Source organism: Prinia subflava, chromosome 1 (genome assembly GCF_021018805.1).
Source record: "Prinia subflava isolate CZ2003 ecotype Zambia chromosome 1, Cam_Psub_1.2, whole genome shotgun sequence".
NCBI classification, from domain to species: domain Eukaryota; kingdom Metazoa; phylum Chordata; class Aves; order Passeriformes; family Cisticolidae; genus Prinia; species Prinia subflava.
Window position 1 is genome coordinate 101,585,391 of NC_086247.1, and position 26,172 is coordinate 101,611,562.

General features: G+C 40.3%; 1 protein-coding gene across 3 annotated transcripts in view; it reads left to right on the forward strand.

Annotated features, from left to right (window-relative positions):
- The window catches only part of HECW1 (HECT, C2 and WW domain containing E3 ubiquitin protein ligase 1), a 260,000-nt gene extending 233,912 nt beyond the window's left edge, over positions 1 to 26,088 (forward strand). For all 3 annotated transcript variants that reach the window (XM_063405459.1, XM_063405467.1, XM_063405477.1), the window contains 6 exons: positions 5,255 to 5,353; positions 6,737 to 6,866; positions 11,224 to 11,370; positions 12,105 to 12,219; positions 13,475 to 13,673; positions 21,085 to 26,088. In XM_063405459.1, coding sequence (XP_063261529.1) covers positions 5,255 to 5,353; positions 6,737 to 6,866; positions 11,224 to 11,370; positions 12,105 to 12,219; positions 13,475 to 13,673; positions 21,085 to 21,196 — 802 coding nt within the window. In that variant the 3' untranslated portion in view covers positions 21,197 to 26,088. The remainder of the gene's footprint in view (positions 1 to 5,254; positions 5,354 to 6,736; positions 6,867 to 11,223; positions 11,371 to 12,104; positions 12,220 to 13,474; positions 13,674 to 21,084) is intronic.
- Positions 26,089 to 26,172: the final 84 nt, after the last annotated feature.

Here is a 26,172-nt window from a genome sequence, read left to right on the forward strand (position 1 = left end):
CGTGCAAATGTGACCTAACCCTGTATCTTGGTCTCTCTAATGTCTTGGTCTCTTTCAAGATTCTTCACTTTAGAGATGGATATGAGAAAAGAAAATTAGCCAACAGTACTCCTGTTACTCCTTGTACTGGAATTCTCCTCTATGACTAATTTAGGAGTTATTTTACCTTTTCTCTTTAATGTGCTGAGACTTCATGAACTTCTATCTCCAGCCTTTGTAAGAGCTATTCCTTTCATGTTAATGACACATGAGGTCATTAGATTCCTGAACTGAAGAGGCATGGTGCTGGAATGCCACAGTGTCAACCTCTGAGCCTGCAGATACGCAGAACACATTTGCCACGAGGCCAAATGACACAGTGGCAAGGAGGAGTCTGCAGAGTTTGCAGATGCAAGTCAGATAAAGAGAACACGTGATCTGTCCCAGCCTGCATGGCTCAACCCTCCTGACAAAAGAATGCTTTATGTCATCCCATTACTCCCTTCAAATGTTCTCTCATTTGAGTGAGTAGGGGTTAAATATGCACACCAAATTAAAGAAAGGCATTTGTTAATGAAGGCTGATAGAGGGGTGGATTTGATCCACTGACAAGGTTTTGTAGAGATGACCTGATCTTCTGCTAAATCATTTCAATCATTTCTCTGTAGGTGTAGCTCATGTATGACATGAGCTCATGTCCTGCACTGAGCCAACACAAGGATGTAGACACAGATCTCTGGAGCATTTGCCTGACACACTGCCAGTATTGCTTAAAATTCATAATGTGTGAGACCAAACAGAGTTGTTGTAACCATCTCGCTGGTCAACTCTATTTGCAAAATAACTTTCTTGCATTAAAAAAGAAATTCTTTGTAAATATTTCTTATAAATAAAGTGCTGGTGCTGGTGATAATACAAAAATTCAAAAATCATAGACTCAGTACATTTTCCTCTGCTTGTTGTTTCCCCCTCTCATATCAAAAGACTACAAATCACAACATTTTAGGCTATAAGAATTGATCTTTAGTTCCTTTAATCAGCGGTTTCTGGCCTTCTGGTTGTTCACTGGTGTCCTCATAACAGTGGCAGTTTTAGCAGTGCTTTAAAACAAGCTGTACCACAACCTTCTGAATTCATGATGCCTGGTTTCCTACAAATCTGTGTTTTGTGACTGAATTCTCTGTTGTCTAATAAGATGCATGTTCAAGGTGAAGTATTTCCCATGATTGTGCCTTTCTAAATATTTTTCTATTGTTAGATTCTCTGTTATCTAATAATGATCAAGATTAGATCCAGTCTCTCCCACTGTGAAAGGACTAATAGGCTCCAGCTGCATCCACCTGACATATCATTTGTCCTCAGAAGAGCTGCCAAGGACAGAAACCCTGGACCACAATGTAGCCTCATTTGTTCAGCTTGTCTTTCAGGTAGCCAAAAGTTCATCTACACGATTAAACAGTCAAAAGCTTTAAAACTGGTGCAACAGAATGTGTAAATTTCACTTACAGATGAAAGCAAGTCTTGTGAAAAGAAAGTGACATTTTCAAATTTGATGTGAACCATGCTATATTTATCTCTCTCAAGCCGTACTTTGAATATTTTTCACAAGCTACTGTATCAAGAAGGGCACACTTAAATACAGCTGATGTGTTTGAGTGAGATAAGGTTTGCAGGATTTTCAATCTTTTTAATCTCATCAGATGCTTCCTCTTTTTAGGATCTGAAGTTTCTTATACCATACCTAATTTATCCCACAAGGCATGGTTCCCACAGCATTCCCAATAGAATGATAAAGACCATACTTTCTTTGTAGACACAGATTACAATCTTTTCAAGGTACATCATTATCCATCTGAATCCAAGGAAAAACTGTCATATGAAGTAGAGCTCTGTTCATTGAACCAGTTAAGAGAGAGACCTGTACTAAAGGGTCATTGTGGGTCCTGCCTTGCTCTGCTGCTGTATGATAAGGACCAGGGTGCATTAAATCTCCTGTGACTCAGCTGCAGTCATATGGATTTGTTTCTCCCTGAGTACATGGATATGCAGTAAGTATGTACAGAGTCCCATCGAGGGGAGTGAGCCTGTTATTTTGTAATGGGCTGTTGTGGCTGCTTCAGGGGTACCTGAAGCCTCCAGAAGGAAAAGGAATTAGCTGGGTACAGTGGAAATTTCTGCAAATGGGTCAAAGAGTAGTGCTGTTAAAAGCCAGAAAGAAAGCAGGTGCACACAATGTCCTTTTTGAGTGGACGAACGGTGTCAATAGGCAGTCAAACCAGAGCAGCTCCACTGCTCATTAATTCTGTCTCTCATTTCCACCATTTCCTGTTCATTAACTCCCTCCTGCATTTTCCCTCTCTCTGGAGCACATTACTCAGACTCAATCATTGTCTCCAAAAGGGAAGGGTATTGAAAGAAAAGGCCAGAGCAAGACCCTGCATTCCCCACCTCTCCCAAACTAGCTTTTCTGCTAGAAAGAAACCAAACAAGCATTTTCACTTCCTTGGAAAGATAAATGTAATTCAGGCTTAAGGAAGGTATGTGCCCTCCAGCCAGGATTTACCTTTGTGCTGCTTATTCTGTCAAGAAAACTTGTTTTGTTCTGAAAGGACTGTCTTACCCACCTCTAAATCTCATCCTGGCTCTAAATCTTTCAGGAAGAAATAAACCCAAGAGTCTGGCTTTGTTTTAACTGGTTTTTGTAAGGAGGGCAATTTGTTTCTTCTCACTTTCTTGTAAGTTTTGATACATTTTAAGTGGGACTGCTGTGCTTCTCTGAGTGTAGTGGCAGTGTGCTGTGAATGGATCCACACACAGATAAATTGTATATTTGTTCTCTGAGAAAGGCAGCAAATGCCTCCTGTTGATAGGTATCCATTGGCTTACCATGGTCCATGTTTCTCAGTGCTGGACCAGAGATGTATCATGTCTGGTCCCAGACCCTGTCCAGCATGGATAAGGGGCCAGATCCTACACCATTCTTCAGAAGAGAGTCAAGTATAGCATGTCTCTGCAGAGACACCAAAGCTCTGTGCAGGGGCAGAAGGGTCTGTGGAGAGCTCAGGTGACCACAAGGTTATGTGATCTCTGGAGAGCTCACATGCCTTGGCCACACAGCGCTGTGTTTTTCCAGGGTGATACAGAGGTGTCAGGGAATATGGCCTGCCACACAGCTTTGTCATCCATTATATTGATAAGCACCAGCAGTGGCAACATTTTATTAACTATTTCATCTCACTTATCCCAGATGTTCTTCAGCTGCTGCGCCAGGCTTGGACCTTTCACACAGAAATGCTGCCCGTAGCTTTGGGATGGTTTGATAGAGTTCTGCCACAAGCACTGATTCAAATTAAGCTCTCCATTATTGGCCCCTGTAGCTGTAAACACCTTGGTGTAGGTGCACAACCCTTTTCATATCAGCTTTGTAGGAATGCCCTCAAAGCTATGCAGGCATGGGACAAGCAGCAAGGGCAAAAGGGATGCTGTTCATACATTCAAGCAGTTTCTCAGGAGAAGCCATGTTCCCAAATCTTTCCTGGCAGTTCACTTTCAGCTTTCTTCCAGCTGGCTCCTGCCTGCCCAGTCCTGCACAGTTGAGTAGCTGTGGGGTGAGCACTGTGGTGAGGAACACCCCCAGCATTTTCATTCAGCGCTCACTTTCAAAATGTACGGGGATGGATGGGGGTGAAGAACAAAACCAAAAACACTGACACGCGTTATTTAGGACAAACGGACTTGATTATGGATCCTGAAGGTGCTATAAAACTGACGGATTACAGGTTCAGCATTTCTGGGATTTGAGCTGTCTGGCTTCCACTGTGCTTTCATTGTCTCAGCTCCCCCTCGTTTCCTTGCTTTTTGCTGGAAGCACTGCACTGGAGCACAAGTGAAGTGAAGCAGGCCCTAACTAGACCCAACAGCTGCCTTTTGTTGCTGCTGTGGAAACAGCTGTAAGGGGGTAATATAATCGTTCTTCTGTGGCCGGTCAGCTGCATATCATAAGCACCTTTCTCAGATTCAGGGGACCCGGAGGCAGCTCCTGTGGTGATGTAAATGCTAATTGGGCCCACAGCATGCTATTTTGTGCCCCATTTGACATACTAAGCACTTGTTGTTCTGTCCCGTGAGCATAAAGTTGACTGAACAGATATTCTTTGCCACCTTTATTACAATCAGACTCATGTTTCCCTCATGTGCAGCAGAGGTCTTTGCACTGGTTCATATAAGTGGAAGGAATGGTTTCTACACTTCTTGATATGTTTCTCATCATTTGTGCAGTAAAACTTTTCTGAGTTATCAGTCAGCTCAGACTTGGAGTGCTCACATTTGGGGTGCTGGATTTCTTCTTTTCCTTTCTTACATATAAGCAAGTTTTGAATGGCTGTTGTGGGTTGTTTTTACAAAAATCAAACTCACCCAGACTCACATCAGTTTTCTGTTTTTCTGTCTGAGATGATTGATTTAAAAGCAGGTTTGATGGAAAAATATAGAAAAAGTCGTAGAAGAAATCATAGGAAGAAAAATTTAACAGTTTTTCATCACAAGTCACAGATTATAATGGGCAGGGCACTATTTGAGTGTACTTGTACTGGGACCAGGGATTGTTGATCTTAGAAACAAACACAGGAGTATATAAATACTGAAAACAGCTGAGCAGCAGAATTAAGAAAGGGGTCTGGGAGCAGTGTGGCTGAGCTTTAAATGCTGATTTTAATGTGTCCTTGGTCTCAACAGTTAGCTTATTTGAACTTCAGTTTTCCCCTGTCAACTCACTACCCTTTTAAAGTACTTTAAGGCCCCACCTCGGACAGGATTGTCCGAGGCTAGTCACAAACTGGATATACTGAGTCTACAAATATCCTTTGCAGCTCTTTTGAGATAGCATTTGTTCTGCTGAGGTGGAGTATTACATTTTTTCCCTGGCTAAATAGTGTGTTGTGTAGTCAGTCTGTATCAGAACACTGCGAGAGATGCCAGAAAGTGAGTGTTCATTGGTTTGGCCCAGGAGAGCACATAACGTGCCAGCTGCAGGTATGGGTACAGTAGGAGGTACATCAAGGAGATCCATTATTGATCAGACATGGGAGGAGTGGCATTAGGTGTCTGCTCAGGAAAAAAAAAAAAAAAAAAAAAAAAATTCAGGGAATAAACGTGAAAAACTAATTCAGAAACAAACAAACCAGAAAACCCTAGTTGCCCTAGTTGCTACCTGTGTGAGTTTCTATACCGTAAGTCATGAGTTATGCTTCATTTACTCTGCATTTTTATTTCACAGGTTCAGGTTCAGTGGTCGTATTCTTGGCCTGGCTCTCATTCATCAATACCTTCTTGATGCTTTCTTCACAAGGCCGTTTTACAAAGCACTGCTAAGGCTGTGAGTATAACCATGCAACCGTGCCGAAACAGCGACCCCACAGTGACTCCTACAGAGACACAGACCCTCAGGGAGTTGCTTCAAGTGCATTGACTTTCAAGTTCTTTCTGCTGTTGGTTTGTTTGTCTGCGATAGAAAATGAACACATTTTAATTTTTCTTTGCTTTCTCCAAGAATTTTCCATTCATAAATGTCATGTTGACAAAAATAAATAAGTATGAGATTTGGAAACACACATCAAAAAGTACTGACACGTAATTCCAGAGTTACTACTGATGAAAAGTTATGAAGATTCAACCAGGTAGAAGACTGAAAAACATCTTTGATAGAATGAAACAAAATAATAACGAAAGAAGGACAGAGGTTATATTGGGCAAAAAATACATCATTTGTCATGCCTCACTGGTGGAGTAGCTTTTCATTCTAAAACATAACTTGGGCTAATTAAGAATGTTAGTGTAGATATAACCAGTGAATGTTTTTTTGTCTTCTCCTGTCTTTTATTTTAGTAAGCATAAGCTACCAATAATACATTACTTTCAATTTGAAGTTTATAAGGCTAATTTGGATTGACAATCAGTCCCTCTTTAATTAATAGACTGAAGTAAGACAAGGTACATAAAATTTTTGCAACAATATAAAAGGCCATTAATATTAACTCAAGACTGCAATTAAATGCTAAAGAGCAGAATAAAGCTTTGCTGAAACAGTTCATCAATTAAGATGATTCCAAATTAGCAAAGATACCTGTCTTAATAGTTCTTTAAGTTCTTTATCATGTTCGTCTTTTTTGGAGTTTTTTTAACTATTCTTATTACTGGGGTACAATGACTCATATCTATATTGTACTTGATCGAGTCTGAAAATAGGCTGAAACCTAGGGTTATCCCTGCATCCTTATTGCCCCTTTAGGGAATTGGAAATCAGGCTGCTCATAACATCCACCTGTCCTTTCAGCAGACAAGGATGGCTCCTTATATAGCAGAAATTTAGTCTGCCTGGTCTGCCCTGTGTCAGTCCTGTGCTCACCTGGCAGATGATAGGTAATGGAAGCAGCCAGGCACAGCATGGTGGGGCTGAAGGGACACATGTGCTATGAAGTACAGGGCATCCTCAAGATCCACATAAAATCAAGCCCCAGGGGATTGTCTTTTGACAGCAAACAATGCAGGCAGCCAACAGATTTGGCCTTGAGCCCAGCTATACAAAGCAAACAGTTGCAGAACTGCTTCAATAGGGTCTGTGAAACAGCCTTTGATGTTAACAAAACTAAATGAACTTCAGTTTTATGTTGGATCTCCAGTAAATTTGTTCACATACTTCGTAGGAAATCATATTGCCAGTAGTCACGAGGTCATATTTTTTTTCTTGTCTCGCAATCAGACCGTGTGATTTAAGCGACTTAGAGTATCTGGATGAAGAGTTCCATCAGAGCTTGCAGTGGATGAAGGATAACAATATCACAGATATCCTGGATCTAACCTTCACAGTGAACGAGGAGGTGTTTGGACAGGTGAGCACAGCTATGCAAAACATTTGAAAAGCAAATTTGAAGCTGACAAAGTTGAGCATGATGAACATCTTTCTGTCAGAACAGATCCTTTAGCCTTTCAATAACATTTTCTTCTCCTACCTTCTGTTTCTTTCAAGCCACCTGTTCCAAGGCAGATGTTTATTCTTAGGGTGTATAATATACAATACCAGCCCCCCTACAGGCCTGTTGAGCCACACACTGATGAGCATGAGGAATTCTCTGGAGTACAGCTCTTCTCTCCAAGGTGTAGTTCACACAGATGTGGCATTTGGTGAATGCAAGCAATGCAACTTAAAGCTGATGTGTCGGAAAGGTTGGGTTAGGAGGGATGAAAAACATTTAACAGGTGGTGTAGGGCCTGGCAACCCTCACCATTATTTTGTCTAATGTCTCCCTGTTAGATTCTGTGTCTCTTACCTTACACCTGCTTAACAACTTGGTCTGTATGTCCATTTATTGTGCTTTCTACAGCTCAGCTGTACCTTAGTCACACAGTTCTCTGTAACCTAGCTGATCACTGTAGCCTTAGGGGGAGTGCAACACTGGCTTAAGTGCAGGCTGGCAACCAGAATAAGTGTCTCCTGTGAGATTCTTTGGGTTGCAGTGAAGCCTTGGTGCTCTTTCCTGTTGCAAGCCATGCTGGATTATAACTGTATCTGGGCAGCCTTGAATGGGAATCAAAACAATACTCAGACCATTATTAAGGATCTCCAAGGAGATACTGAAAACTAGACAGGCTGAAGAACCAAGCTCACCAAGCACTGCAGAAGCTCAGGGGATGGAGATATCTTGTAAGGAACAGACACACAGTGTCAAAAGGAGCAGAGAAATCAGGTGGAATATAGAGAGAGTGGCTCTCACCATTTAACAGTAAAGTTTCCTTGAGGGGTTTGCACAAAGCTAGAGTAGTTCTGGGAGCTAGGGAAGAGTTAGACAAGTTTCTGAGGGAGGAATTCCAGCCCTGCTCAGCTATCAGCTTGAAAGTAACAGAAAGCAAGCAAGGCTTTGGGGGATATATTAAAAACTGAATTTAGCCTGCATATAGTAAAAGATTACAAAGGATGAGCAGAGTTAAGGGTAGGTGAAAAGGACTGGGCAGAAGAATTGAAGCAGGAAGCCTCTGAAGAAACAATAACACTGTTTTTCCACAGACTCAAATGCAGGATTTTTTCATGGACTTGGAACTGAGATCTTGCATGACATTGAATTGACAGTACAGTGGTTTCCCTGGAAGGTATGGCTACTAAAGACTAATACACAAAGGCAGACAGAAACATAGAGACATAGTCACAAAAGCAGATGAAACAAATTTGTATTTACAAGGGAAGACTATGAAGTTGAATAAGAACTGAGTTGCCCTCATGCATCTGAAGGTAACATTTGGCATGCTAATCACTCATTATACTCTCCTCAAAGAAAGGAGAAAACAGTTACATAGGAGTCCACTGTGGAAGAGAAGAGATGGCTCCAAAGAGAATAGAAAAAAATCACAATCTGTTGTAGATACTGTGGTATGAAAGCAAAAGAACACTAAAAGCCAAATTTTGATGCTATTGTTTAGTACTTTATTTCCTATGTACTGAACACTGACCTTACTAGAACTAATGATGGGGGAAAGGTTGGTTCTCATTGTGAATTGCAACTGTTAGAATTCAAGTGTCCTAAGTGAAAGTAAGATTTTCCTCTTGAAATTTGCCAAGTGCTGACAGCAAAACAACAAAGAATTTGCAGTCACATTTTGTGCTCACAGATGGATCCTAGTTGGAAATTCTTCCATGCCAAGAGTATCTGGAGTATCTGACAACTTAAATGCCATGTTGTCTTGGTTTGGGGCAAATCTGGGAGGAAACTTCTGAATAGGGTCTCTCTGGAAAGCAAACTCAAATGGTTCCTCCCCTCAGCCGGTCTGGGGAAAAGAACTTCTTTGGAGAAAAGTGGAAAAAACTATTTATTTAACAAACAAAATGCTCACAAGCATAAAGAATGAATAATATGAAACAATAAAACCTTCTGCTGCTCTGAAGAGAAATGGTAAACTTGAGAAAATCTTTGCTGTGGGTAGCTCAGCTCACTCCGTTTTTTGTCAGTTTCAGTCTTTCTGGAGGTCCAGGTGCCAGGCCTCGGTGCTCTTTTGGGTTTTCAGTCTGGAGCAGATTTAAACAGTCTCAAGAAAAAAGGAAAAAAAATCCAGTCCAGGGAACTTCTCTGCCCTATCTAGCTAAAACTAACTAAAAAGCAAAAAAGATCTCTGTCCCAGCCACTGATCTGTGCTTCAGACAAACCACTGTCTGGAGAGGAATGTGCAGGAGTGAGAGTTGTTTTCAAAACAAACTTGGCACCTCTTCGTTCCCTGCTTTGCTCTCAGAGCCAGTCTTAGAGGCACAGAACTCAATATACAGCACAGACAGAACAGACAGTTGGGGATACAAGCATCAGAAAGTCACCATAAAACACATGTGAGCATCGCTTTGCTTGGTACATGTGCAAGTGTAGATCACAGTGGGAGCTCTTCTAATATTTGGGAAGCTGGATTACAAGGGCTGGGTAAGGGAAACCAGAAATATACCGACTCCTTGAGAAGCTGTATAGTAGATGGTTACAGCCCTTTTGTCCTGCTTCCACTATGACTTTATTATGGACCAGTCGGTGCTGCTTTCATATTTTCTTTCTTGTCTCATCTCTGATGTGTTTTGAACTTCTAAGGCTTTCAGGCCAAATCGTCTTTCTTGGTACTTTCTTAAGTAGAACTTACTCCAGGTGAGTTCCAGCCTTCTTGCATACTGAAACCTGGAGCACTCCTGTAACAGCAGTGATACAGCATCAAATCGAGCATTACACATTTTTACTGGTGGAGACTGAATGACAATTTGAGAATTTCACTGATAAGACAGAGACGTGCCAGTTGCCCGTGACTCAAAGTACTTTCTCATGCTTTTACCCAGTAGAAAGTGTTCTTCCAGGCCTTGCTCTGAGCTCTCTTTGTGGATACCACTTGTCTCTGAGCCTTGGCAATTGTTCCCATCAGGTAAAAGGAATGAACTAGATTGGTTGAAATGTCTCCTTGCTACTCTGAAACCTGATTCTGAATTGTAGCTCACAGCTGCAGTTAATGCCTCTAAGAACAAAAACCCCAAAATAGGGACACATTGCTATTAATTGCTTGCCTCCAATCATAGATAACTAATAGTATTTGAATTTATATGGATAGTGAGAATTTGAAAAAAATCAATAGTTTTCTAGGTGTTTATGGGAAGCCTTCCAGGAGACTTAGAACATCTGGACTTATGGTTGTGCTTAAAGCTAGAGAACATTTATTCTTTGGTTTGGCAGATATATCTTAATGCCTCACAGCCTTGAAGAATACAGCCTTGTAGCTGGGCCAGAGCCTTTCTTTCTGGACAATGCAACATTGCTTGTATGATGGTGATGCAATTATTTATGTTTGGGAATTTAACCTGAACCAACCAAGAATTCCTAACTCCTTCCATCCAGCTTTACTTGTTCTTGCTGTTTCTCCACAAAGCTTTAGATTAGATGACTCAGTCAATGTTTCTTAATTCATAACATTGCAATAGGCCTGTCAAGTAAAGTGACCTAAATACTGCCTATGCTGTGTGCTGTCTGTTGGGCTAATAAATAGATAATAATATAACTAGTACTAGTAATGAATATGTATTCATACAGTTCATTTACTGTCTGTGGTGGACATCATTGTTAATAGTAGCAGAAAGCTGAAGAGGAGAGCAACATGTTCTTCCTTTTAAATCCGCTAAATTGAATGTGAAAGTAATTGAAAGACAAATACAATTTTCTGTCACATGAGAGGAGTTAGTACTTGCTGGGTAGGATCCAGACTGATTCCTTAAATTGCTTCTCAGTCTCAAGCCCTAGTAACCCAAACCAACTAAATTAACTATTAAAATACAAAGAAATGCTGCAACTCTTGCTTAAAATAAGGAGAAGTTATTTACAGTACAAACTCTTCTCAGGTTTGGATGGCTGATACAAAACTCTGAATCCCACAGTGACTATTTATCTGTGCAAGGTTGCTGTACAGGTCTTATACAGGTTGTATATTGGGAGTATTCATTTTATGATACTTTCTTTAGCTGTTGGCATTTCTGAGTAAACACTTCCTAGCACTTGGGGAAAGGTAATACTCGTTGCCTAAGAGACAAACAGATATCCCTTCCAGGTGGCAGAGTAATGTGCCTATTCCAATACCGTGGTTGCCTCTCCATGCTGTTGTTTCCTGTGCTGTTGCTTGGATGATCTCATGTTTGAAACACAACATGGTTCATACAGTGCTATACCACTGTTTATCTTTGTTCTGTAGGTGACAGAGAGAGAATTGAAATCTGGAGGGGCAAATACAGCGGTGACAGAAAAGAACAAAAAGGAGTACATCGAGAGAATGGTTAAGTGGCGAGTGGAACGAGGAGTGGTCCAGCAAACAGAGGCCCTGGTCCGTGGCTTCTACGAAGTAAGTAACAAAGTGATGCTTCCACAGTCACCCTGGTTAAACTGTGCTTCACTGGTACCCTAGGGAACAGCTGAACAGACACAAACAGTCAGGAATTGAAGTTCTTGGATCTCTACAGACAGAGGCCTTGGATATGGCATGTTTAGGGTTAAAGGAGAAAGGAAAGAAATGTATCATCTGAATATGATAAAGCATTATTTATGATCAAGAGTTAAGAACAACACTACTTTCCATTCACACAGTAAGAGAAGTAGGCATTTGAAAATTTTGTTCTACTGTGTTGTGATTTGGGGTTAGTGTTAGGGGTCTCTGACAAAGAGATTGTGAAAAATTGTACAGTTTGATGAGAAGCTGATGAAAACACACCTTGTCTTCAGGGATTAGTTCCAGTAAAATCAGTCCATGGGTGCAGCCTAAGCTGTTACCTTGTTGGTGGTATTCCTGGATACTGCTCCATTGTTGTCCCTGGATTTTGCAATTTATCTTTGCTGAAGACCTGGATCTGAGAACATCTTTCTGGCAGAGCTGTTACAAGGACTGGGTGAAAACTTGTGACTTTGCTGACGAACCCATGTAGTCACCTATTCTTGCCTCTCCCTAATCAAACACAAACATGTGAATGCAAATGTTCAGACTTTGTCACAATATAAAGGGCTGGCCATCGGAACAATAGGTTTATAAGACTTTGCTTCATTTCCAGTCTGAACTGTGCTTATAAGTGGTTTTTGTTCCAGGTTGTAGACTCCAGGCTTGTCTCTGTTTTTGATGCCAGAGAACTAGAGCTAGTTATAGCTGGCACTGCAGAAATAGATCTCAATGACTGGCGGAACAACACAGAATATCGTGGAGGTAAACTGCCTGCTCATGTTTACTACTATCTTGACTGTTTCAGTCTAAAACATGGAAGTCTTGCTCCATCTTTTCCTTTTGTCTTTCCTGAGGGAAATGCCCTATTTTGTCCAGGAAATTATTGTGAAGAATAACTCCTGAAATAAAAAAAATAAGATCTCAGGTTTGGATCAACAGGTGTTGTGGTGTTATGCTACTGAAATTGCTTCTGCTAGTTCTATCCAGATTTTTCTATTCAAGTCCTGAAGACTTAGCAGGTGTTTTGACTATTAAGGACTGAAAAGGATTTGCACAATTAGATCTAAAAGTTACAAGTCATCTAAGGTGACTGTGACTGAACTATTGGCCTCACAGAAAGTCGCTCCAGAAGTCCTCCTGGCTTCCTCAGGGAGCTGAAATCAGGAGCTGAGCTTCACAGTTCCCAATTACATTTCAACAATGTACACATCTTGCATAGCTGTCCCCTCAGCCTAAACTATGACAAGTTGGATTGTTTTCCCTTTTCTACAGGTTTTGTCTGGTTTTGCTTTAAGCAAAATTTATCCAGGCTGTCTTGGATGATGGAAAAATGTGAAATCCACCAGTTCTGCACCACAAGTGGAAAGTTCCTGAGGTTCATATATCCTCTAAAACACAAGGTTTCAGTCTTTGCTGGTCACTGCCCACCCTTTGGTTTAACCTTGAAATATGCAGCTTACCACAAGCACAGCTGGTCCCCAATGTTATTCTCCTCCTACATTTTTAACTTTAACTTTTGAAGCAGATTCAGCCTGGTATATGCTGGCTCTCACTGGCATAAACCAAGGCTCAGAGCCCCTCAGGTGGGCAGTTTGCCAGGGAAGGGCTTGTGGCAGCAAACTCCTCTCCATATGTCGAACACTATTGTAGTCCAAAGGAGAATTTACTTGGGAACCAGAAATTGTTAGGTTGTCAAGACTCACACTGTGTGCATATTCCTGTTGGTCTTTAATATCTCATGCATGTAACCCCAGTTCTTGCCAAGAGATTTGTGAGAGACCAGTGGATCTCAAGCAGATATTTGAGTTTCAGAGTCTGAAATGAGTTACTGATGTTATAGTATCCACAGCCAGGACAAAATGGAAGCTGGGGCCTACTGCATATAAAGAACAAGATATATTATTAGGCCAGGATCTTTCTAGCAGGAGATCTACTGCCCGATGCTAATGGGAACATTTTTCATTGTTGCTTTTCCCAGTTAGGAGGGAGTGATTTCTATTTCTCTTGCTTGGTGTAGGCTACCATGATGGGCACATAGTGATACGGTGGTTCTGGGCAGCTGTGGAAAGGTTTAACAACGAGCAGAGGCTGCGATTGTTGCAGTTCGTCACGGGAACGTCGAGTGTGCCGTACGAGGGTTTTGCCGCTCTCCGAGGGAGCAACGGCCTGCGGCGCTTCTGTATAGAGAAATGGGGTAAAATAACCTCCCTCCCAAGGTATGTCCCAACCAGGACTTTGTACCAGAATTGCTGTTAGAAACATAGGCCTGGTATTTTGTGCTCTGTCAGTTAACGAATACAGTAAGGACACCTAAAAAATACCAACAAATAAACAATTACCAGTTTGTCATTCTGTAATAACATTTAGAGAAAAGTGTTTCCTTTTGCTGCCTTTTTGATTTACAGGCTCAAGTCAAACTACTTGGAATCTTTGGAAATGGTTAAGATTAAGATTTCCATAGGTTCAAACCTAGTTCTCTTTTTTGATTCTAGAACAGATTCAGATCAACAGTAGCCTGTCAATTGATTCTGTTCCCTTGACTTCCAAAATGCTAGTAAAAATACTTGTGAATTTACAGAGACGTGAAAGCCAAAATCTGTCTCTGAGTTTTGGCTGCAGACCTGAGTGTAGTCCCTTCATTTAGTCTGATGGTTCCACTTTTTTGTAATGAAGAAGCTTAGTGACAGAACTTCAGACCATGTGGTGATAATATCCAATTTGTTGCATCTAGTTCAGTCAGCCAACTAGGAGCAAATGAGCAATAATGTCATAGAGAATCAACAGACTTGGCAGTGATTCACAATGGAGGGGCCATCTTCCTTTTCAGAACAAAGGGGCAGGGGACACAAAGGGGTAGACTTGCCTCAGGCCACCCAAGAGAGCCATGGCACAGCCAGTGATGATTTCAGCTTTGAGTTCTGCTTAACCATTTTACGGGTTACCAGGACTCATCCTTCCTTACTGAAATGATTCAACTTTTCTTGAATGTTCTGACAGTTGCCTGAGGCTCTGCCCCATTGGGATTACGGAGCATATCAGTGCCTCTGAGATAGTTTTGCTACAGTGGCTCTTTTACATTACATTTGCCCTCTGAAGGATGCTTTCTTCCTGCTCTTATTATTTGCTTTCAGTTACACTCCAAAGGAGGCCACTTTTATGGCACAGAGCAAAAATTTCATCTCATACACCTCACAAATATAGTCAGACAATCTATTAACAAAGGGTCCGGTCCAGTTTTCTCATTACTTGCTCTCTGTGTTGTTTACCCAGAGAAATACCATAAGACATGGACTTGAGCAAACCTCTGGAGTCCTCTGGAGAGGCAAAGTCCAATTCTGGTCACCCTCTCAGTCCAAGCCTGCTCAAGCCCATGCTTTTGCAGTGGGACATGCAGAAACTGGAGCCAAGGCACTATATCAGAAGGCATTCAGGGCTGACATCTCATGTGGAGTCCCTCTAAAGTTAGGAAATGGGAGTAAGCATTTTCAAGGAATAGTTCATCTCACCTGAACACAAACTTTTGAAATAGCTCAGCTAAGTCACAGCTGGTACATTTTGTTTTGTGTCAATCTACCATAAGGATTCTGTGAAGATTATATGGAGAGGTAGAGCCTACGTGAAGCTAGATGTTGACACTGAGATTTAAAACCAGATGAAAACATGTAAGGTCAGTGAGATGCCTCATGCTCTGAGCTTCAGCTTCAGACCAATGTGCTAAGAAAGCCTGAGAGCAACAGTTTGCTATTTGTAGTCCAGATCCTCCTTTTGCAGTGTATATATATGTCGAGTCAGGTTCTGCGTAAGGGTTTCAGAGTTTAGCAAGGATATTCCTGCCTGCAGACAGTCAGCAATCAGCAGTCACATACTGTGCAACGTTTCTGCAGAGCTCGCTTTACACTCCTTCTGGGGTGCAAACGGGCGAGAAGAGAGGGCGGACCTTGGTGCACGCACAGAAAATGGCCTTGACTGACCTGTCAAGTTCTAAAAAGGTAATTGGCCCTTTTCTGCTCTGTTTAACTTTCTTTGTGAACCTAGGCATTACTTTCGACTCAGATTCAGTTAGCCTCAAGATTTTGTTTGTCTGCTGATCTCTGAATGAGTTACTCTCCCTGAAAGAGGCCTCCTTTCCAGGTGAAAGTTGGTAGCACTTGTTAGAAGTTTTAGAGCTCTGCATTCATTTTAGCCAGGGGAAAAAGGAACAAAATTTGCTCATGGGGAATAAACACAGCTTGATCACCATGAATTATTGCCTGCATTTTTTATAAAATTATGGGGTGTTGCCAAGTATACATAGTGATGAGAAATGCATAAAACACACAGGTTAAACCTGGAGGTTTCTTAAATCCTTAGTTAAGCAAATAAATGACTATTATGTAAAACTTGTTTTTTGAATACCTGATTATGGTTTGCCCATGTTTATTTAGATTTATTTACATACTTAAGACTTACAGGCTAAAAAATAGTCATATATCATATCCTGTCAGTCTTTTAGCCCTGTGACATGCGTGTAACTGACTTTACAATAAACCTCAGCAAATTACCTTTTCACTTTAACTGCTGTACAAAGTGTTGAGAACTTTTCGCTCTGTCAGGAGAGTCCATGACTCTTTCTCTGTTCCATTACTTCTGCTCCAGATGGCTGGAGTAGCTAGGCAAATCTCCCACACATCCTGTCCTTACACTTTGGCAATGGAGCATGCAACTACCGTTTGCTTATAGTGAGCAGAGATGTGCTAGCACCTAAACTAGACAGGTTAGTACTGTTTGCACTTGCAACAGCAATGTGGTAAGCCCAGGAAAAAAGGCATGGTGTAACCTTCTAAAATGAAACACTTTTCAAGGAATAACTATAATACATGACACTTAGAGTGCTTCTTAATAGCACTGAGGATAAGAAAGACTTTTTCAGGAGGGTTGAACATCCAGTAGCTACTTTCTGAATTGATGGATTTGTTCATTAGTACCTGTCCCCTGCATGAACAGGGTAATTGTGGTGTAATATGTTCATCTAAGTCAAAGAAGAGTAAGATTACACCAGTATTTTATTTCTGGAATGTGTACATGTGCCAGACACGTTATTCCTATCTATATTTGCTTTCGAGATCACATATGTTAGAAAGTTGAGGCACCATACTGCTCAGAGATGCTGCTCTGATCCCAGACAACGACCCTAAAGCAGGTTCCAAAGAGACTGCCAGCTTTGCAGATCTGTCGGTGTAAATGTGCATCATGGGCTCTTCCAAACTGGTGTAACTTGTAAAAAATAGCAGATTCAATCACTTGTTCATCAAGGTTGAGTTTTACTCTTCCTATGTAATATGCAAAGCTTTGCCCCAAAATGAAGTGGTTATACATTTAACTGGTTGTCTGAGTAGAGATGGTTTGAGAATTCTTGCAGCTATAGCCTCTTCTGAAGCAGGATTCCTTTCTTCACCTCTTCTGGATCTTGTAGGTTTGTAAATGGAATCAGTTTTAGTAGTAGTTCTGCAAGAATGGATTCTTGTTCCCTTTCAAACATTAACGAAAAGCCACTGGTTTTCTAGCTGGAATAGCATAGCTTCATTTGGTACCATAGCAGCAGAACTCCTGGCCCAAAACAGACCTGTGCTAAGATCTAGCGGTGTTTTCTGCTATAACCTATAGGAGGCAACAGTTTGGTCTTTTTAAATCCTCAATTCACAAAAGTGTTCGATGCCTACAAAAGCCACTGTCCCATCTTGTGGTTTCACTCCTCACCTGCAAAAACTCCTGCCAGCTCCAAGATTATGTCTGTTTGAGTATCAAGTAAGTAAGGATCTCAGGATGTATCCCAGGGATTCAAATAATCACATTTGACACAATGAGGTCACTTTTCCCAACAATGCAGAGCTGCAACCACCCTTTCATCAGAAGAGATTTTCATTCAGCAGTGTAGTGTGTGTTATGTATGACACAGATTACCAGTGCTGGTAAATAACTGTTCTTTTGTAAGAGAATTCTGTTCCTCTCTATTGGATGATAAAGTATTTAATCAGCATGAAAACCCATATAATAATTTTTAAAAAAAGATTGTGTATGACAACAAAGAACTTTATTCTCATAATTTTCCTCTTTACCAGTGGACTGAGTGCATGGGCTTTGCTGTCTCCTTACCTTTCCTTATATCCTGTCCATCTTCTCTTTCCTCTTTTTTCAAATACAACAGCAGTATCAGTCACAAATCTACATTCATCTATTAAACGCTGATTCCCAGAAAGCATATGTATTCCTTCTTACAGGCAAAAGAAAAAATAACTGCTACTTGTGGGTTCTCAGATGGATAAAGAGGAGTTTATGTGTTCATTTAATGAAAGCAAGGTGAAAAAGAGAACTGCCCAGTTTCTGCCTGACAGGCATGATTATGTTAGAATGTAAGCCTTACTTTAGTAGATAGTTTCAAGCCATAATTAAGATAGGGAGAGTTCTGTGCCCACTTTTACTGCGTTTGGACTCTCATCTTTATGGGTAATAAAGGAAGTGACAAAGAAAAGAAAAATGTAAAAATCTTAAAAGCTTATACTCATATTTTTTAGAATGAATTCTTAGAAAAAAAAATAACATAGTGCTGTCAACAATGAGCAAGATTAAATGTTCAAGCTCACCAAAAGTATCTTAAGCAATAAAGACAGACTGCCAGGAAGAATGAAATTTTAAGTGGTCCATTTACTGCTTAACTTACTGGAGGATGAGGGCATATGAGGGTCAGAGTTGGTTTACATTACTTTATCTTGCTTTTTCTTCTGGAGAAGCCAGAATCTTTCCTATAAATGCTCTTACTAATGTAATTCTTATTCCAGGCCTCACATTCCCTGAACACCCTCTCAAATGTCAGCAGGCTTATGTGGTAGGAGGCTTAAATCAAGGGAAGAAATATTTTCTCTTTGCTGTGACTACTTCTTGCACTACTGATACAATGTTTTCACCCCAATACATGTGGCAAGTGTACCCTGGATTATGCTTACTGTAGTCACTCTCACTGGGATCAGTAGTAGGAGGCCAACATAATTCAGGAGGAATTTACCCCTTTGGAGGACGGAGCACAGTTAGACAACAGTGGCCATTATGGAAAGGATCAGTGGCTCTTAATTGCCCTGTATACTGCAGTATCACACAATAAATGATGAAAACCAGACAATTTTGCACATCATTATCTTTATGTAAGATTGAGTGGGCTTCACAGGCATCACTGGAGGTGAAGTAGAGCCACATTTGTTTCCCAAACCAGAGTATGTATTCAGGTTTTGCCCTTAGCAATGTATTTTGGTTTGCACCATAAGTAGGTAGAAGTGTAAACCTTGCCTGGATAGTGCTCCTGAAATGCTGTTTTCATTTCAGATTTGATGACCTTTCTTTGGATTTTTTTCTGTGAAGTTGTTGAGCTGAAGAGCACAAGAGTGTTGCTTAGCAAAATATTTCAGTGTTTCTCGACACGTTAATGTTTTTTCCTTTCTTTGCTCCCCACAATAAATTCCTTGAAACCTTCTATAGAAGAGCCCATATCTATAAATCTCATAGGAAGAAAAGGAATTGATCTTCTTTCTGTGTTTGATTAAGTCAAGATGACTAAAAGTCAACAGGATTGTAAGGTTGTTTCATAACCTGTGTGAAAACAGATTGGTAATGATCAGTCAAGATAAATGTCTGCAAAAAAGTAAACACCAAGAGTCAGTGGCTGGGGATACGTCTGTACCACACAATAGGATGCGCAACAGCAATGTCTGAGATGCTGTTGACTCAAACAGTTAAATGTGCCACAGTTGAGTAGCATACAGAGGTCAGGTTCTGCAAAACTACATTAGAAGAATTCACACCTGAACCACCATGTCTGTGCTACTTCCAATCCTGGAGCTCAGCAGCTGAGCTCCTCAACACCGGCTGTCTCTGCAAGGGGCTATCTTGGCTGTGATAAATATGTTCTGAATGGACTACAAGAATCCTTCTGTTAATTAATTCTCAGTAGTTGATATTGCCAATGGATTATAGAAACAATTTATGTTGCCAAAGATTGTTTAGATAAACAATAAACAGTGCAGGGCTACTCATGGATAATACATGTGAGCTGCCATGTTGAATTTCAAGTGATGAATTAAATAGTGGCTTTATTAATGTTCCTTTTTCACTAACTCAAGCATTCCCAGCTCATTTCCACAAATTCTGTGTTTATTGTATTCTCTTCTGAGACCAACCAGCTAACAAATCTTCATTCAGAAGGAGAAACAGGATGGTAAAAGTTCTCCTAATTGAAATTCTGTAATGCAGTGAAGATTACGTGCCTCTGGCTATTTCAGTTGCCTGATTGCTTTTAATGATTCACCACTGGTGCTTGATAAAACTCTTTCTCTGAATCTACAAATCTCAGGCCAGCCCATCTACTAGCATTACGTCTTTCCCATTCTGTGGGTGGCCTAAGAGATGACTAGCATGGCTTCATGTAATTTTCTCCAAGGTAGTGCTTCAGTGTAGGAGAAATAGCATTGAGTTAAAGTTTGAGATAGAAGAGCTAGAAGTAAAACAACTCCATGGCTTCTAAAAATACTAGGGGCCAGAAGCTCAGACATTGTTAGCAACTGAGGCTACATTTCTTTCTGTAAAGTTTTGTCAATTCACATTTATCCCAGTGATCAAGAGGAAATAGAAATATTGCTATCATCATGTAAAACTCTAAGCTGACTGAAAAAACCCTGAAAAAATTTTACTGAAAATGTGCCACTCCCATGTTCATTTGTTGACTGAGCTGTGAAGTTTCTCAGTCAGTTGAAATGGCTGAACTGTTGGGGCAGGGACTGTTTCTTTACTCCACATTTGTATAGCACCTCCTGCAGTGAAGTGCTGTCTGCCTCTCGGTCTAATTGCTGCTGCCAGAAAAGCTGCAACAAGGTGAAGGCATGCATGGAACCCATTTCATGTCTCCTTTTGAGGGTGCTGCCAATGTAAATATAATGGGAAAACTGGGTAAAGAGATGGTCATCAAGTTTGCAGCTTGCTCTGCACAGAATATTTTGCTTTTGTCTTGAGTACTACAAATAAATAACATTTAAAGGCCAGACTTGCAGCAGATGGCCAACAGCTGACTTGCAGGAATATTTTCAGCAGCCTTCCTTCCTCAGTTAGCAGATCCCTGAATGGTCTTTTAGCAGTCAGACCTGCCTCACTGCAAACACATGCTGAGCCCATTCTGTCACTTTAGTCCATCACATTGTGTTTGTCCACTGGTGCAAAACTTATTGGCAGCTCATGTTGGATGTACAGATGAGTGTCATTTTTTAAAAAATTCTTGAAGCAACCAAAACTATAGTAATGAACTTCTCTATCAAGCCCTAAACCCCAGCTCCTCAGTGACCTCCAGCATTCTTCTCCATCAAGATCCATAGAAGATTCCTGCAACATCCGAAGCAGGGTTATCAGATGTTATGTCAATACTTAGCTTGTGTCATCTATACAAAGTATTCTTGTGTAGGTGCATAGTACCTCATACTTTGGTGGAATTCAAAAATTTTCCTTTGAGTGAATTTGAATGTCTTGAGTCGCAGTAGAAACTAGTTTTCTCAATTCTTATTTTCTCAAGTTTTTTAAATTAAACTTAACATGTAGCATATTTTCCTTTTGCAGGGCACACACATGTTTCAACCGTTTGGATCTTCCACCTTACCCCTCATATTCTATGCTGTATGAGAAGCTGCTGACGGCTGTTGAAGAAACTAGCACCTTTGGACTTGAATGAGGGGGTTCAGGCACTTCTGGTGTTTTTATGGCTGATGATGTCACCTTTCCTGTCCACCATAATTTGATCTTGGTTTCCCATGTTTTTATTTTTGAAAACAAAACAAAAATCAATATTAACAAAAGCTGTGCATGAAGAACTGACACCCTCTACAATCTAACCTTCATGCTTTCATTCTCTGTTTCCAATGGACTGCTAGTCTGTATGCAATAGGAAAACAACTGTCTCAAGGTTTCTGTATATCTATACATACCTCCATTAATAACAATGAAAATACAAATGCAAGTTACACTACACTTGACCAAATGTTAATAAATGTTTACTTCCACCTACGTTGATTAAAAAATAAGAAAAAACCTCATCAAGCATTCCAAGCTTTTATATACCCATATCTTCTAAATCAATTCATTGCCCATCTTACTTCTTAATCATTGAATCCAGTATCAGGAGCTGGTCAAATATATCATCATCCATCCCTATTTTCCCTGTATGTATTGTCCATCTGAAAGACACCTATGAGCAAAACTGAAATTTTTGTATATGAACTCATGATCCACATCGGTTGCATCAGCTGGAACTGGCCCAGATACATGGTGCAGATAAGACCTTCAAAAACTAAAAAACAACCAGCCTGTAATGCAATGCAAAGCATAACGGCGATTGTTATGATTGTTGCTTGCCAGTACTGGAGAGAACTTGCGCTTCAGAGATATTGGGAGGGGCATCTCCATTGTAATGTTTACCACACAAGAAGCACAAGGCTGTGCACACTCAAGAAGGATGTTTTATTATGTAGCATAAAGGACAAGGCTCCCTTACCTTAATATTGTATATGACAAGGAAAAGGGGAAGTAAGAAGAATGTTCTACTCTTATGGATACCCCTGGGTTCTGTTTACCAGATCTTTGTTTTTTGATGTTTGAAATGTTCCTTTCCAAATGCAAGTCTAGACAATCCCATCCCCTGTGTCAGAAGCCATTTATTTTCTGTTAGGTTGGGCTAATCTATGGTTGCTGGGAGCAGTTTTCAGTTCTGTTGTTTCTCTCTTCTTGTTCAGTGGAATAGTCCATATCCTCAACAGTGGTTGGTTGTAGAGAGGATTTTTTCGTCTGGGGTCTGTCAAATGAGAAGCTGCAGTGAATGAGGGTGTTTGTCAGGTATGAAGGGAACTGTGACTCTCTGGGGGTTAAGATTTTGATGCACATCCTCTTGGAGGAAGCCCAAAGGCTTTCCAGTCATACTAGGTACCTAAAGATCTTGCTCTTGTTACTACAGACATAAGCCTCTTCAGTCTGGTGTTCTTTCCAACTCTGAATCCAGGGGGAAAGAAAGGAAGACAGCAGTAGGATTGTCTTCGGGTGGATTTTACTGAAGCTGTTACATTCAACCTCACTGCTTTGATTATATTCCAGTTATTAATCTTTGCTGCCCTTGTTTTCCAAGACTAATCTGAGATTGAAAGTGTTTGTCTTAACTGGGAAACGGAAATTCAAAGTATCTTCTGACACTAAATATGTTAAAGGATGCAAGAAATGCAAAGTGAGAGATTTGTGAAGGTAAGTGAGAAGGTAACATCATAGTGTCTAGCAGCTTGCATGAAGTACAACACCCCCTTGGCGGCTTGTTACTGGTAGTTTTGTGTTATTTATGCTTTAGATCACTGTAAAATCAGGAGACCAGTTCAAGATCTAACACATCTAATTCATCTTAAGTTTTGGCTCCAGAGAAAAAATTGGACTCTGCTTTCTCACATATTTTTATGGTGGTTGTACAGAACCTCATCACACTTGAAAAACTGCATTCTGAAAGTTTCAGATCTTTCTCCTGCTTTTATGCTTAGGTCAGTAGGTATTTGAAAGGTGATGGACCCAAAATATATATTTCTAGGCAATTTTTTAATGGTACATAAAAAAATTGAAGTACTTGAATTGCCCCATTCATTCAATTTCTGTGGCATTTCAGCCACTTTTATACTGTATGGCTTTTACTGAGAATCTGTGTATATGTATGTTGTTGTTATATTACAGTTGCTGACAGAGGCTGCAGCTACAGGCCAGTTTCATTGTACCACACACCAAAAATGATGTTTAGTGTTTCCATAAATGAGCTCTCGCATCTATTCCATGTGACCAGCCCACTGCACAGGAGAGATGGAAAAATTAATGTTTTTCTCAGAGCATCTGTCATGTGCACATGAATTTCATCAGAACAAGTCACACCAGGAGACACTAAACACAAAATCTTCCAATGTATGTAATTCCTGCCTCTTCACCTCTGGGCCCCCAAATCCAGTGATTCGTGTATGGTTCCTAATTTATTCCTGATGATGTTATAAAGTTACCTGTACTGTGTCAAATGTTGGATGTCTTCCGACATTAGAAGAAAGAAGCATCCAACTGGTTAGACCATGTTTGGCCAAGGAAAATCAAGAGCTGTCTCATTAACACAGTAAAAAAGTGGAAAAAAAAATCCAGCAATGTTGTATAGTTAATTTTTTTTAAGTATTCTAAAACTATATTTTATTACAAAAAAGTGAGACTATTTTTTGTAGCATAATAGAAAGTGTTTGTATTTCAGAGACAGCATCAAGCTCCACTAAATGAGACACAAAAGGCTTTCTCCTGAAATTCATCTTCACAATGTTTTCTGGCACTCATCATACAATAAACTAGATTATGTTTGGCAGATGCCATCTCAAGCACCTTGTGTGTTGCTCCTCTGGGAAACACAGAGCATAGCCAGCTACTTCCCATCAAAATACTTGATCCAAGTTGTCTTTCAAGCACACAGCCTAATATTTTTCAAAAGCTGCTTTCTTAATTGACGAAGTCATGCAGATTTTCTTACAAGTTTTTTGGATCTAAGGCCAGGAACAGAGATGGTTGACTGTTTTCATAAAACAAAGAGAAAGAAAATGCCAAGTGTGGCTTTTCTTGCATTCTGCCATTCCAGCCCTATCCCTTTCTCATCTCAAATGCCCTACCAATAGGTTTTCAAACTGTGACGTCGTCTTTCTGATATCCAGATCAACACTTTGCAGCGTTTCTCCACTCCTTGCATCATGCTATGGGCAGAATCCATAGTGAAGGGGAAGCTGTGCAGCTGAAGTGGCTTTACAGCATCGGAGTAAGGCAGTGAATGGTGCTAACAGGAGAGAGGGAGGAACCTACCTCCCTTGACCTGTTATTTAACCTGCCCATTATGCAATTAATTGACTTCGTTGTTGTTGTGCATATGCAAGACATACCCTTCCTTGTTCATCTGTTGATTCAAGTGGTATTACTCCCCAGGTCTGTATCTTCATTTGTAAAACACTGACTCTTGATTAGAGAAATTGTGGTTTCATTGATTCCCCACAGGAAAGACTAGAATATATTCCATAGGGCGGATTTACAGTGAAACAATATTTTCAGTTCTTTCACCTCAGTTCCCTTTAAATCTGGTGGTGGCTAGATATGGTGGTGGCTAGTTTATGATACAGTATCAATATCAGTAGATTTTTGAAATGCAAGTGAAAAATGGAAGAGGCAATCTGACTAAATTTCTTGAATTCTTGTTTTCAGTCAGAGTAATGAATACTGGCGACAGTTTCAGAGGGTCCATATGTTTCTCAAAATTATTGTCATGATGGTATTAATGGTAGAGGGAGGGAAGGGGTATTTCTGTTTTTGAAATCCTCTTAGCATTAATCTAGAGATAAGAGAATGGAAATAAAAATTTAAATCGGTAGGTCTTCCACCCTGAAGTAGTCTCAGTGACTGTTCAACCACATCAGCTATGCAGGATTTGATCCAGTATAAACATCTGTATCAGTGTTAAGTGTCAGGTCTAAACCTTACAAATGCTGTCACTTCAGTCTGCAATAAGTTACATAACTGTTCAGTTTCAGTCTGTGCATATTCAAAACTTGACTTTATGTTCCAAAGAGGTCCATGGCTGTCACAAGGCAAGAAGTGAGTGGTCCAAACTAATCTAACATTTAATGGAGAAATCCTGAGGTTTGTGCAGGTCTGACACAGGGGACCTTTTCCACCCAGTTTGCTCAAGTGACCATGAACTTTTGAACCAACTGTAGCTGAGGTTGGAGTTTGTCGTCTAGTCTGAGAGATGGCCTGTGGGGAGGGGAGTGTTTGTTGGGATTGTGTTTTATTGTTCTAGTTTCACTGTAACAAATAGTTGACATACCTCTAGCTGGAAACAATAGGATACTGAATTTGAACATGAAAATTGAAACTGAAATAAGCTAAAATATAAACGCACAGGGGACAGGTTCACCCTGTCTTCACAGGTCCTTCACTATTAATCCTTTAACAGTCTGTGGAATTTCAGAAGGACAAATTTGACTGGAGATCTGTTTAATTTCTCTTGAAAATATATTTGCCCTGTCTCTATAGTAATATTAATAGGGCTTCCCAGTCAAGATTAAACACTTTCAGTCAAATGCAGACCAACAGATCTTTCTACAACAAATGCGGTGCTTTTTTATTATTCTTGCTGTACCTCAGTGTTCATTATGAAAAGATAAAACTACTGCAATATACTAAATCTGGGATAGGTTTTCCAGTTACTACAAGGTCCAAAAGATTGGATTGTTACTTTCTCACTAGTGAGTCATGTAGTTCTTTTGTTCCAGTAGAAAAACAGATGCCTGTAAATAGTAGATACTAGGTATAGTAAATATTGTACCATGAACCAAATTCCCTGCAGCTTCCAATTTATCTAATGGAAATGTCTGTTACAGTTTTTGTTAAAGACGTAAAGTCAGTGGCAGGAAAGTTCCTCATTATTGGACTGATTTTGCTTTTATTGACAGAAAAATGTCACATGATACTCAGGCTGTGCTTTCTATTCAACCATATCACTATGGAGGAATGTCAATAAAATCACTTTGTTATGGCATTGTGTGGACTGTCTATTACAAATAAACTATTTTATAGTGGATGTATGTAACAGTGGGTAGAAACTGGCATTGTCGA